This window comes from Pempheris klunzingeri, chromosome 17, assembly GCF_042242105.1.
Source record: "Pempheris klunzingeri isolate RE-2024b chromosome 17, fPemKlu1.hap1, whole genome shotgun sequence".
NCBI classification, from domain to species: domain Eukaryota; kingdom Metazoa; phylum Chordata; class Actinopteri; order Acropomatiformes; family Pempheridae; genus Pempheris; species Pempheris klunzingeri.
The window spans coordinates 1,871,040-1,884,333 of record NC_092028.1 but is presented as its reverse complement, the minus strand read 5'-3'; the positions used below and the strand labels follow the sequence as shown (position 1 = coordinate 1,884,333).

Here is a 13,294-nt window from a genome sequence, read left to right as displayed (position 1 = left end):
ATTTAGGCCACAGCCCCCTCTTATGCCCTGAGATATCACCACTTCACATGCAGTGCTCAGTATTACACTTTTAGAGTTTAATTACTGTAGAATTAGTGTGCGGTCCCCTGGTGTGTCCCCGGGCCTCAGTTTGAGCCTCAGCCTCAGTTGACTTGAGAGTGATTAAAAATGGAGCGCTATAGAAACCAGCAGGCCAATGGAGGAGCGGGAAGCTGTTTACAGGGGGGGTGTACCGTTTCTATGGTTGCTGGACAAACCTCCTGCACCACCAGGTATTAAACTGCCTCCCCGACGGATCCTGCAGCCCGCTGACACCCGTTACAAAGACCTCCGCAGAGGAGGAGGAGGAGGAGGAGAAGAAGAAGCGCCCAGCGCAGCGCCAAACACTCACACGGTCCACAGGAATTTCTCTTTTCTGTCCTTTCGCTCAGAAGTTGACAACAGGTGCGCTGCAAGCAGGCTGAGGCTGAACACTCATTAAGAGCTGCTCCTTTGGGATTTAAAAGGTCTCCACTCAGCAGAGCAGCAGGCAGAAGGTCAGTTTTCTTTTATCTATTTATTCTAAATGAGATCATTCCTCCCCTGAGTCTCTTCCACCTGCGAACTGTTTAAGGTGACTTTGTCAGGAGGCCTCAAATATCCACGTTTATCAGCTCTTTCCAAATGGCTTAATTACTCATAATTACAAAATATGCAGAGCATTGCGCTGTATTTATAAACATATACTTTTCTATAATTTGACTTTGGTAGTTTTAGTAAATCAAACCATGTTCTTTGTGTCTCAGAACGGAAAAATGTGGATTTTACGCGCAAAAACTATGTAAATATGCAGATTTCCTTAACGACGACGGCACATATTCCACCTGAATTATTATTATTATTATTTAGGATAAATGTATTGGATTGAGTAAAAGTAAAGTATTCCTCAGGATTTAGTACATTTGTGTGTGTTTTAAAGGCCGACAGGTGCCGTTAGTAATGACGTGCGCTCTCTCCTGCGCTGCGCGTCAAGTGCGCAACTGAGTTTTTCAGGAAAGTTCTGGGACAAAGATCGGGGAGTGTAGATTTCCAGAATATTCTTCTCTGTCTCTCACCGCCCCAGACATCCAGGTGACAGATTTGCCACTGAATTTAAATGGGAATTGGGAATCTGGAAGTCTTTACGCACGCACACACACACAGGGGCTCTGTTTTCAAATAGGGCCGTCATTGTCCTGCCTTTTCGCACTTAGTTGAAGCTGGGTGTATATTTTCGGTCCTGACAGGCGGTGGCAGGGGGAGGAGGAGGAGAAGGAGCTGGGTGACAGAGAGGTGTTGGAGAGAGCCATGCTGTCTCTGAGCTGCGCCGACCCCTGGCCTGAAGGCTCGGTGGGGCTGGAGGAGGAGGTGGTGACCGCCGCAGCCCAGGCTGAGGAGCGGGACAACAGCATCAACAGCAGCATCAGCGGCTGCTGCAGCTCCGTCAACCTGGACGACAGCTTGACCAGCCTGCAGTGGCTGCAGGAGTTCTCCATCCTCGGTGCCAACGTGCCGCAGCAGGCCCACCACCAGGCGCACCTGTTCGGCCACCAGCCGCTGGGCTCCGACGCCCCGGCCTCCCCTCTGGCCGGGGACCCCGCCTCCATCGGCATGCCCCTGACCCCGGGGAAGCCCACGGCGGCGGCCTACAGCAGGATGCAGACCCTCCCCGGCATCGTGGCTCACGGTCACTGCCCCGATGAGGTGGACTACAAGACCAACGCGCACATCAAGCCGCCCTACTCGTACGCGACGCTCATCTGCATGGCCATGCAGGCCAGCAAGAAGAGCAAGATCACCCTGTCCTGCATCTACAAGTGGATCACCGACAACTTCTGCTACTACCGACATGCTGATCCCACCTGGCAGGTAGAGGACCACACACACACACACACACACACACACACACACACACACACACACACAAACAGTTATTTCACACTTCCCATTGTATGAAAATGGGTCTCTGGTTTGCTTTCTGCACTGGGGTCAAATCACAGCCGGGAAGGAGGCTGTTTTCTATTTAAAGATTGGTACAAAAAGTCCATTTCAGAGGAACTCACACACACACACACACACACACACACACACACACACAGGGAGAGGCCTGGGCCTGTTGCCACTCTCTGATTAGAGTATTAGTGCCTTAGCCTTGTGGGTAATTAATCACTCCTGAAGCCGGCAACACTTCCCTCAAAACCTTTGCAGAAAACATGATTAAACACTGAATTCACTTCTCATTTTTTTGCTTTTGCTCGTTGCTCAGTGGTTTTTCTGCTTGAGCACAAACAAGTGATGGAGGTGGGGAGGGGCAGGAATTTCCAAGAAAAGTTTAATTTTGCTGGATAAATGATTGATGAAGCTGTTAGCTGTTCTCCCGTGTTTCAGCGTCTGGCTCAGACTTTTCAGAGCATCTTGTTATTGTAAGGCCGTACATGGGGCAGATAATATTTAACAAAGGTCAGTGGGTCGCTGCTCTATTTAGACTTCAGTGAAGGTGGGGAGGGGGGGCAGGATGAATGCAAGGGTACACAGTGCATTAGTGTGATGTATGGTGCTCTGTCACCTGTAGTTCCTGCTTCACTACAGGCTGATGCTTTCCTGCAGAGAGTCAGATGTTCAGATCCACTCTCATGTCTGTACACTAAACATGTAGCTACAGCTGGCTGCCTGTTAGCTTAGCTTAGCATAAAGACTGGAAACAGAGGGAAACAGCTAGCCTGGCTTCGACTAAAGGGAACAAAACCCTCCAGCCAACGGCTCACTGACTAACGTGTTATATCACGACTGTCTAATCGTACACTTACATTTGGTGTTGGGTGAATTTTTGTGTAATAATATTTTCACTATGGATCATTTTTAGATACAGTTATTTTTAAAGTTGCTCCAAGCTTTGGGGTATTTAAAAATAACTTGTAAAAATCTTATTTCAATCTTTAACAAAATAGAAAGAAGAGTGCCTGAAGAATCTCTGAATTACTTTAGTTTTATTTTGATTAATTCTCCCTTAAAGCTCTATATCATTGATTTTTTCTTTTCTAAGTATGCTGCTTGGAATTATTATTGAGTGTCTAATAATAATAACAATGCCTGTTTCTTATTTGATGATGTTTAATACAGGTTTTCAAAAAAATCTGTGCAAAAACTATCCAGACTATTTCATTTCCAAGAGCAGTGACTTCCTGGATTATCCGCTGGTTGCCTGGCAACCTCTGGGTCATAGGCGGCGCTAATGTGTAGCTGGATGGGGCAATAACCCCACCACAGCCCCACTGAGAAATTACCAGACTTTGACAAAAAATCTTGCCTAAATTCCTAAATTTACTCGGTTGTTGTGTCCCCATTTTTCAGTGAGCGGGTCCAACAGCATCCAGTTGCCATAGTAACCGTCTATGTATTGGTATAACCCAGGCGAGTTGGCGCCGCAGCTAGTTTCTTCACGTTTGTTCCTGTGGTATTTTTGAATCCTCAGACGTGACTTTCAAAGCCCTCATGTCTGTGAGAAGTATTGTTCGTGTTTCATCTGCAATATTAACAATGAACCCTCTGGTTCCACCTCTGCTGTTCATGATGACAACACTCAGCACAAAACCTCCCGTGAAACCATAACTCCTCATTTTTACACCTGTTGTACTGGTTAAATAAATGAGATCTAACGTGTTAGTCAGTGAGCTTTAGAGCTGCTCATACCTTCGGAGCCAGGCTAGCTGTTTCCCTCCGTTTCTAGTCATTATGCTAAGCTACATTACGCTCTCACCAGAAAAGCCAATGATTTCCCAAAACATTGAACAATTTCTTGAAGGTGGCATCCAGTATGTGAGCTATAACCTGAAAATATGCATCTCTGTTTTCAGAACTCCATCCGACACAACCTGTCGCTCAACAAGTGCTTCATCAAGGTGCCGCGGCAGAAGGACGAGCCAGGGAAGGGAGGTTTCTGGAAGATCGACCCACAGTATGCTGAGCGTCTCTTGAGCGGCGCTTATAAGAAGAGGCGAATGCCGCCGGTCCAGATCAACCCGGCGCTGCAGAACAGGCTCCGGATCAACCTCCAGCCCCAGTCCAGAGGCCTCCACAGCCCCACAGGGGGTCAGAGCAGCCTGTGCATCAACCCCGAGTCCCAGCGGCTCCTCAGGGAGTTTGAAGAGGCAACCGGCGCCGACCAGAACTGGGACCCTCATCTGGCTGAAGGGACCATGCTGGGGTCCTGGCCGGTGGTCAGGGGGAGAAGTGGACACAAGAGGAAACAGTCACAGGGCTTCAGATATGGCGCCGCCAAAGGCCCCCGACGCTCCAGCTCCCCACTGCTCTCCGTGGACGAACAGAAGGAGATCGGACCTCTGAAGGGCGACTTTGACTGGGACGCTCTGCTGGACTCGGCCCTCAATGGGGAGCTCAGTTTAGACGGAGGAGAGCCTCTGAGTCCCATAATGAAGGAGGAGGACCTGACAGTGCGGGGGACCCACATCTCCCCCGTTGAAGCCCCTACGGGGACAGCGGACATCCACGTGTTGGTGGAGACCCAAAGGAATAATGACGTGTCAGACTTCGATGAGGAGACCTTCCTCGCCACAGCCTTCCTGGAGAGCCCCTGGCCAGAGGAGGAGGAGCAAGGCCGCAATGATTTCCTCTGCAGCTCCACCGTCAACCTGGACCAGCTGTTTGACCTCGGAGACTCATTAGGCGGAGACCCGAGCACCCGGATTGACACCCTCCTTTGAGGAATAGTTGCTTTCCAGGTCCTTTTTTTTCACACTGAAAACTCTTGGCTACACTACTGGAGAATAACAGACTCTTTTTTTATACTCAAACAACCTTTATTGTCTTTTGCAAGATGTTTAAAGTGTTTTTAGAATCACATTTTGAAGCTGAGTCATGCAGGATCTACATTCCCAATGCCTAATGAACAAAGATGCCACAATATACAGCAGTTCACATCATGATGGGAAAACAAAGCTTTGGGAATAACTTCTGGTGAACCATGAAATGGCTTGATTTCAGAATTAGGGCCTTGTCATCAGAAATTGCGACGCGCCTTTATAAAATATTTAGTTATAGAAGCTTAATGACGTAGCGACTAGTAGGTGAACTACTGTAGCAGGTAAAATGCTAAAAAGCCAGGACATGCTAGTGCTAGCCTATCAAGCTTTTCCAGCCTTTATTTCCTCTGTATTGGGCTGTTTAGCCCCCCGTGACGACTTGTTGTCAGGACCACGCATCATTTAGTTCAATAAAGTTTTACTGAAGAGCTGTAAGCCTTGCTCACTGTCAGTTAGCGTCATCGATGCCACTTGCTGTTCCCAGTGGTCAACTGTGGTACTACAATGAAATAACAACCCTGCAGCCCAAAAAGCATCAAGCAGGACAGCTTGACCTGCAAAACAAGGTTTTTATGCCATTCAGAAAGGCTTGGTATTTGTAGAACTTACTACAAATACACTTTGAAGTGTTTTTATAGAGATTTTTAAGTGCTATAGAGAGGTGGAGTCCCTCCTCCTCCCTAATACCTTACCTTTATTTCGGGAAAACGGTAGTCAACGGCAAGAGACAAATATGTTTTGATCCTGTGTGAATTGTGCCGTGACACACATGAGGTTTAGTAACCTTAGAAAGCTACGATACCTTGCTATATTATTTGAGACCAGAGGATATAGATTTAAATGGTACTTGACCATCTTTATAACAAACTACAGCTTTCTTGCAAAATGATCTTTTGAACTGACAAACATCACGTGTGTGTAATTCATGGCAGAATTCAAACAGGCTCAAACATTTATTTTTTCCCTCGCCGTCGACTACTGTAGATATTTTTTTCCTGAATAAGGTCCCACGGGACTCACCGGACGAGGATGGACTTCGCCCCTCTATGAGCCAGCAGGAGAAACACTAATGAGCATGTGCAGTGGGCTGCTCAACGGATGTTAGAAAAACATCTTTTGCATTCAGTTGCATGGGCGCCATCTTGGGTACACAGTTCTTATGACACATCCACGGTTAGCACCTTTGTTAGCTCTTTGCTAACAGTAAAATAAGTGCTGTACTAACATAGCGTCCTCCTGTCTCCTGGACTTCACGTGGACCATTTGGGCTAGTCTACTTATCGTGGCGACTCCATTTCAGTGGACAGATGTTGGGTGTGAACGGGCCTTTAGGATGACACATCACGGTCTCTGTTTACATCGTAAAAAGTGTGTGTTCATGTCGTCACTGTACCTACATGAGCCTCGACTGAAGACGACAACTGATCCAGAGGTCTTCGTGTTTTTAAAGGGGAAGAAACAGCCGAGTGTGTCAGCAGGTTTAAAGCCAAGGCTGTGATTGACAGAGATGCCTTTTCTTCCTTTGAATATGACTGTAAATACCGTGACAGCAGCACTACGATGATGAATAATGAGATAATTGCCAAATGATGTTTGGTGTAGGAGTGATTAACTGTATGAATTTTTTTGTGTGGGGTTTCTGATACTAACTATTCTCTGTATGCATTTCTCAAAAATAAACGGGACCAGTTTAACTTGATTAATAACAATTATGCAGCATGCGTTGCTTTTTTCAAGAGAAAGGGAAACGTAGATGTCAGTTGTGCTTCATATCAGACTGAAATATTCCTCGTAGATGTACTTAGTTTCTTTGATCCTGTGACTTAGTAGAGGACACATCTGAGCTTCACGGCGTTAAAGTGAAAATGGACACGAAACAGCTCGAGGCAAAAATTCTCCAACAAAGAACTATTAAGACCTCAAAATGGTCACTTCAGAAAGGCCACGGTGTAAATGAATACCTGACCTCCTACGTGCCAAGAACAACACTTGGGACTCAACAGGGTGGCTGTGTTTTTTTTTTTTTTATTACAAAGAGGAAATGTCTTTTTATTTCTAAAGGCGTATGTGACGAGATGCAGAGATCTGTCGGTACATGAAGATCTGTGTCCTTGGATATGTACTAACCAAACCAAATCACTCCATATGAATACAAGAAGTCTCAACTTTGAAGATACAGTCTTTGCTCCTGTTTTCCTCGGAAATGTGTGAAAGTGCAATCAATGTACAGCGATACTTGTTATATTTTACATTCAGTGGTAGGAGCCCATTCATGCAGTTTACTGTAGAGAGACCAGTTCCACCATGTGGTGTGTTAAGGGGTGTGAACACACTCTGACAGGAGGAAGAACTCCTTTTAAAAACAAAGCATGCATGAAGCGTTTGTGTATTAGCTCTTCTCGATCAAATAACACTTTGAAAGCGTAACAATGGCATCTTACCTCATGATTGGTTCTGTAAAGTCAGAGACACTGTATGCATTCTTTTACTGTCCTGTTTTTTACTTTATTTTCCACTTTTCTTTGACAATAAAAAATACATTTTACTGCATCTTGCTTGTCTAAATTTCACCTTTTACTTATTCTTAGGCTTTGGGCCAGACTGAAATATTTCGACAACAATCAGATGAAATTTTATGTCCCCTAGAGTCTGAGTCTTGCTGACTTTTGTGGTTCAGACTGAAATATCTTGACAACTACGAAACAGACTGCCATGACCTTTGGTGCAGATGTTCATGCTCCCCAGAAGATAAATTCTCCTGACTGTGGTGACTCTTCCTGTAGCTCCACTATCAGATCAAAATGTTCATGTATTCAGTATTGGAATAAACTTTTGAAAAGACGTTCATGTTTCCCAGAGGATGCATCCGGCTGACTTTAGAGATCATCTGACTTTAGCTGTTTTCACGTCTGAACTCCAAACAGTGTGTGAGTGTGTGTGTGTGTGTGGAGTTACCCTCTCATGTTCACACTAACTGGAAATACCATGTTCGGAGTAGGCGAGGGCTCCTGAGTCCAGCCTGCTGGAGGAGGAGGGACGACTGTTTGTGCACCATTCGGCCTTAATACATGTATATGAACGTATCTACAATATCAGCAAGAGTGGAAGGTAACACACATGCAGGCAGACAAGAGCGTGAAGCTACACTTTGTGCAACCTCAGTGAATTCTCCGGACACATCGGGCGTTACACAGACTTTGTACCAGGAAGCTGGCAGGGCAGTGTCACGTTAAATTCCAGGACAACTGATTCGAACATTTGAGTTCACACATTCAGCTCCTCTAAGAGATGTCAAGATGAGTTCAGGGTCGCAGTGTGTGTGTGTGTGAAAGGGGCTTTTCTCTCGAGTGCCATCACGGGACTCACATTTTTATCTATTGAAATATTTCAACAACTACGAGATCGATGCAGAAAAGTTTCATTCACACATTTCTGTTTCCACAAAAGATGAGTGAACTAAGAAGGTGAACACGGTTAGCACTGGTGGCGCTGTAAACATTGTTATTGTGCCAGCATGCTGATGTTATCATGTAGTTCAAAGCACTGCTGCATCTAAGTGCAGCCTCACGGAGCTGCTAGCATGGCTGCAGACTCTCGGGGTTGTTTTCTTCTGCTTGCTGTCTTACTCTTTCTCCCCCGTCTCACCCCCCCTGGCTTTAGTGTGCCTGTACGTGAGATTTACGCTGCTCTTTCCCTGCTCATCTCTTTTGGGACTCTTGCTGTGATCAGGCAGTGGATGGGTAATAGTAGCAGGGGGTGGCTGGGTTTCTCTTTCAGGGCTTTGTCTGTGCTCAGTCAGACTCTTGTTCCCCATAGCGCTTGGATCTGTGGTCCCTCATTGGGTCGGTGTGGGGTCTAACGGGGACAAGTGTCCCACGGCCCCATATATCACCGCCTGTCTGCCCCGCTGTAGACCACACCGTCTCTCTCTGACCCTGCTGCAGATTAGCAAGGTGGCTCGCGTTCGCAGAGTCAGATGAATAGCCGCAGTAATCAAATGCAAATACGTAGAATTTAAGAAGCCTGCGTCCCCCCGGGGTCGTGGACAGACGGGCTCTCTGTCAGCAAGCGTGTCTGTCTGTGGTCACTGATGAGGTAATGATGGCTCGCAGATGAAGGGCAAAGATAAAGTGCTGTAACGCTACACCTCTGTATGATGGACACCCAACACTCTGCTGGAAGGCCAGGATCCTGCATCTTCATGCCCAGCGCGACTGCTTTTTTCCTGGAAAGGAGAGCTGACGTTTCCCCTTCCCCCCGAGCCCGAGCTCCCTTTAGGCCCCCCTGGACAGCTATTACCTGCTGGACTTAGCTCTCCAGCTGGATTGCAGGGCTCATAATTATAATGCAGCAGGCTGGTTAGATGAGAGGCCCGTGGTAACCTGATGCAGGTATTATTCCCGGGCCCTGCTGACGGCTGCAGGTAAGAGGAGCCTCCCGGTGAAACGCTAACCCTTACTGCTTGTTCCAACCCAGAAACGCTGCGAACTGAAAGTGCTAAACGCCAACACCCAATGTGGCCAGGATGATGGTGCAGCCATTCACAGCAGAGTTCAGCTCGATGTGGGCTTTGGATGGATGGTACTAACACAAATACTGCGACATTCTGTGCCCACATTTGATGTTGATCATATCTGAATATTTTCATGCCACGAATCCACAAATTCTCCCTCTAAAACTGCTTTTAACAGCTGCCACATAAACCACAGCTCTGAGGGTAGAAGGAGTCACATGTGCTGCACAGACTGCAAAGACAAACAAGATCTGCTTACAAGCTGTTTTGATCGCATCACATGATCGTAGATTATAAATGTTGATGATCAAATTTACTAAAAGGACTTCTCTTCCATGTTGGCTTGAATCAAGACGCAGTAACGCTTGCACAGAAAGCCACTGTGGCCACTAGTAACAACAGTGGTCCTGCCACACCATGTGAGGCTGTAGCAGAAAAACTAGTGCATTAGACTGAGCGAGGTTGTGTTTTATTGCTTTTGGATCTAACTTCCAAGTGGTCCAGTTTAAATATCTACAGCTCAGTGACGACTGGCCAGTTCCACCTGCTGAGGAAGTGTGATTGCGTTATATGTGTTCAGAGCTCCAGTACAGCTTCTGAGAGAATGGACTTTAAGCTCCTGGGTAAACTGGGAGAGGACTACAGGTCAACTCTGGGACTGAAATATCTGAAGTCAACAGCAGTCTGCAGGAATTACATTGACTGAAACCTTTAGAAACCTGGGCCTTACTTTTACACATCCTGGTCTCTAAATGACTGGTAGGTGCTAAAAGTGTTGGAACTGGTCCAGTAGATCACCTCAGCCAGCAGCCACCAAACGGGCTGCAATGGCTGCAACGTGATCCTTTGGGACAACTGCACCTGATCACAGTAGGTCCACTAAAAGAGCTTGTTTGATCCACTGACAGGCTCAGAGTGTTATTCTAAGTGTGTGACAGCATCATGGAAAGGATCCCTACAGAGAGAGACCTGGAAGATCCTTTTGGTTTAACCACAAACAGCACACACACCAGACTACATTCACTAAAACAGGGATTTTAGAGAACAGGACACAGGAGCTGCTGCTCTGCTGCTGCACTGATCGGTTTGTTTTGATTGTGTTATTGTGTGTTACACAAATATTGTTCAAATTGACCCTATAAAAGACCAAAATCACACACTAAAAAAAGGGAAAGGCATCATATTTGTCAAAAAAGAATAAATAAACAGACAAAGACATAATCTGAGTGTCTGGTGTGTGACTGGATTCAACAAAAGGCTTGAATCCTAAAACCCTAATTTACGCTCTTCCATAGCTGAGACGTCTATCCTGGAAATAGAAATAAGAGCGAAGGTGAGAGAAAAGCCTGTCGTGTTAAAGTTCAGACAGATAACTCAAAGATACGGGCACTGGGATGTCTGAGACTGGTGAGACTATGAGCTCTGAGGAGCAGCCGCTGCAGTCAGGACTCTCCCTGCCGGTCGCCCCACGGCTCCGCTGTTATTCCTGTGCAGAAAGTGTTAGAAAATGAAGGTTGGTGGTGGTGAGCTGGGCTGCAGCTTATCTACACATCCCCAAAACAGAAAAAAAAACACAAGACGTGGAAAAGTGGACGTAGACGAGCCGGGGAATACATCTTTTTTATCACACAGCTAATGAAAGGCCCGTCTCCTGGGTAACTGCTGGTACCATTGTCATGTAGGGCTGGGGGGGCGGGAGCGGGTGAGGGTCTCTCACTTACTGGTCTCACCGAAGCTCTGGGGTTGGTGAGGGCTGGAGAGAGGCTGGATGGAGCCCCAGATTTATTACAGTGCTGCTTCTGTGAAAGTTCACTTACCTTCTTACCAAAGTGAGGCTCCACTCATGGAGGGGAAGCATTCAGCACCACCTTACAGTGAGACTGATTTAAAAAAGGCTTATTAATTTGACTTTGTTAGGTTGTTAAGTGAGGGATGAAGGGATTTAGTAAGTACGGGATGGATGTGAAGAGGCTACTTACTAAACACATGGAGACTTACTAAGAACTAAGGGAACATTTTGACCCAGAATGTGGTGTTTTTTTGGTGGAGTACTGTTTTTGTCAACTAAGTTTACTGTAATTATGGTCACCCAGAGTCATCAGACCTGTGTCCATGGCAACGGCCTGCTATAGAGAGGCAAAGTCCCAGTGGGCGCCATGGGATGTTATTTCAGAAAAAATATGTACGCCGAGGTTTGAATTGCACCATGAATCACACACATGGTGTTCACACACACACACACACACACACACACACACACACACACATCTGGGTGTGTCTTCTTTCTAATGACGTATTTTCAAGGTGTGATACTGAAACAGTTCAACCACAAACTGAGACTTTACTGACCTGCTAAATGATCTCAGGTTGAGTTATCTCACTGAGAAATGGTGACGAGTTTACGTGTCATTAAACTAGTAGCTTGCTGGAACTTGCCAACAACTGAAACTACAAAAAGTACATTTACTACAAACTATTTAACCATTTCTAATGTTTTGAATCTGAACTTGGGAAACTAGATGAACATATTAGATAGTTAATGATGAGCATGAATTATTGCTCCAACAGAAGGTGTTATCTGTCCTGCTTGGTGTAATACACCCATGTGGGCTCTATCTAACGAATGGATTTCCCCATTAAAAGTCCAGTAATCTATTTTTTGCTTGATGTATTGTATTGTATTGTATAATTTGATATCACATGAACATTGTCAAACTATTTTACCCAGTAGTTTGAACTACTTCATCTAAGTAGCTTTAATTAATTCCTCCTTTGCCGTAGTTCAACCTGTTCCAGTGTGAAAATAACTGCTTCCATAAAAGTGCTAATACCACACTGTAAAAATAATCCTGGACTCTGGGGTTTATAGTTATTAGTGCCTCAGTGGAAGAATGTAACAGAGTACATTTACTAAAGAACTAAAGACAAGTGTGACGTACTTGTTCTGTACTTGAGTCTTCTCTTCTGCCTCGGCCCCACCACAGCTCAGAGGGAAATATTTACTATATTATATATTTTACTGCCCTACATTTATCTGACAGCACTTGTTCCTTTACAAATGAAGAGGTTAACACACCAAACACCTGAGAGACAGACAGTATAAGTAATATATGATGTAATATATGAAGCTCATGTGTATTGTGATGAGTGTTTTTGGTGGATTCTAACAACTTAAGTTACACTTTAGTTCATATTTGAGGTTCTTGTACTTACATCTTTTGGTTTCATTAAGAGTTTACCATGTTGAATTATCAGTGTTGTGACTGAAACCTGGCTGTGAAATGACCTCTGATACACTTTGAAACGGTTTGGCTGTGAGTTCAACAGGTTTCTAAACACTTTAGAGATCATATCAATCAGCTGCTGTAAACATTAACTTCTGGTGACACTTTCCCTCCAGTGTGGAAGCTTGTTTCTGCCACTGAGATGAAAAACATCCTTTAAATCATTAGCAGAAACTTCCTCAAAATAAGGCTTTAGTATCTCCAAATGATAAGAAACTTCCTCAACATGATAACAAACTTTCTCAAAACTATAGTGTGAAAATATAGTGTAAACTTCCTCCAAATGATGGGAATTATTATCATTTATTTGGTTGTTGTTATTATTATTATTAGTCATTATTCCTCATTATACTGACTTGTAGGATCTTTTACTTCATTACAGTGGAGGAAACTCTGGAGGCTTCCAGACTTGTCTTACGTGCCTTATGAGGAGCCCTTTGTACAAATATCTATCAAAATGCAGTCAAACACAACAGAAAAATGTAAATGTCCTGTCAGTGCCATATGGGTGCTGATGTGTTCGGGGTGTCGGGGTCAGGACAAAGATTTGTAGATCATTGTATGCAGGATCTTAAGGATGACGGTGGGTGTGTGTTTGGGGAGTGCATGAGTGTGTGTTTGCATGTTTGCCTCTGTGTGTGTGTGTGTGTGTGTGTGTC

The 13,294-nt window shown here is 45.3% G+C and overlaps 1 protein-coding gene across 1 annotated transcript; it reads left to right on the top strand.

Annotated features, from left to right (window-relative positions):
- The first annotated feature begins 1,326 nt into the window (after positions 1-1,326).
- On the top strand, positions 1,327-4,739 carry foxj1a (forkhead box J1a). Its single transcript, XM_070848642.1, has 2 exons — positions 1,327-1,887; positions 3,873-4,739. Exons 1-2 carry the CDS (start codon positions 1,327-1,329, stop codon positions 4,737-4,739), a joined length of 1,428 nt encoding a protein of 475 aa, XP_070704743.1.
- The last annotated feature ends 8,555 nt before the right edge of the window (positions 4,740-13,294 follow it).

Coding starts and splice junctions, on each gene's coding strand:
- foxj1a (XM_070848642.1), top strand. CDS start 1,327: ATGCTGTCTCTGAGCTGCGCCGACCCCTGGCCTGAAGGCTCGGTGGGG. Junction 1,888..3,872: donor ATGCTGATCCCACCTGGCAG/GTAGAGGACCAC, acceptor CTCTGTTTTCAG/AACTCCATCCGACACAACCT.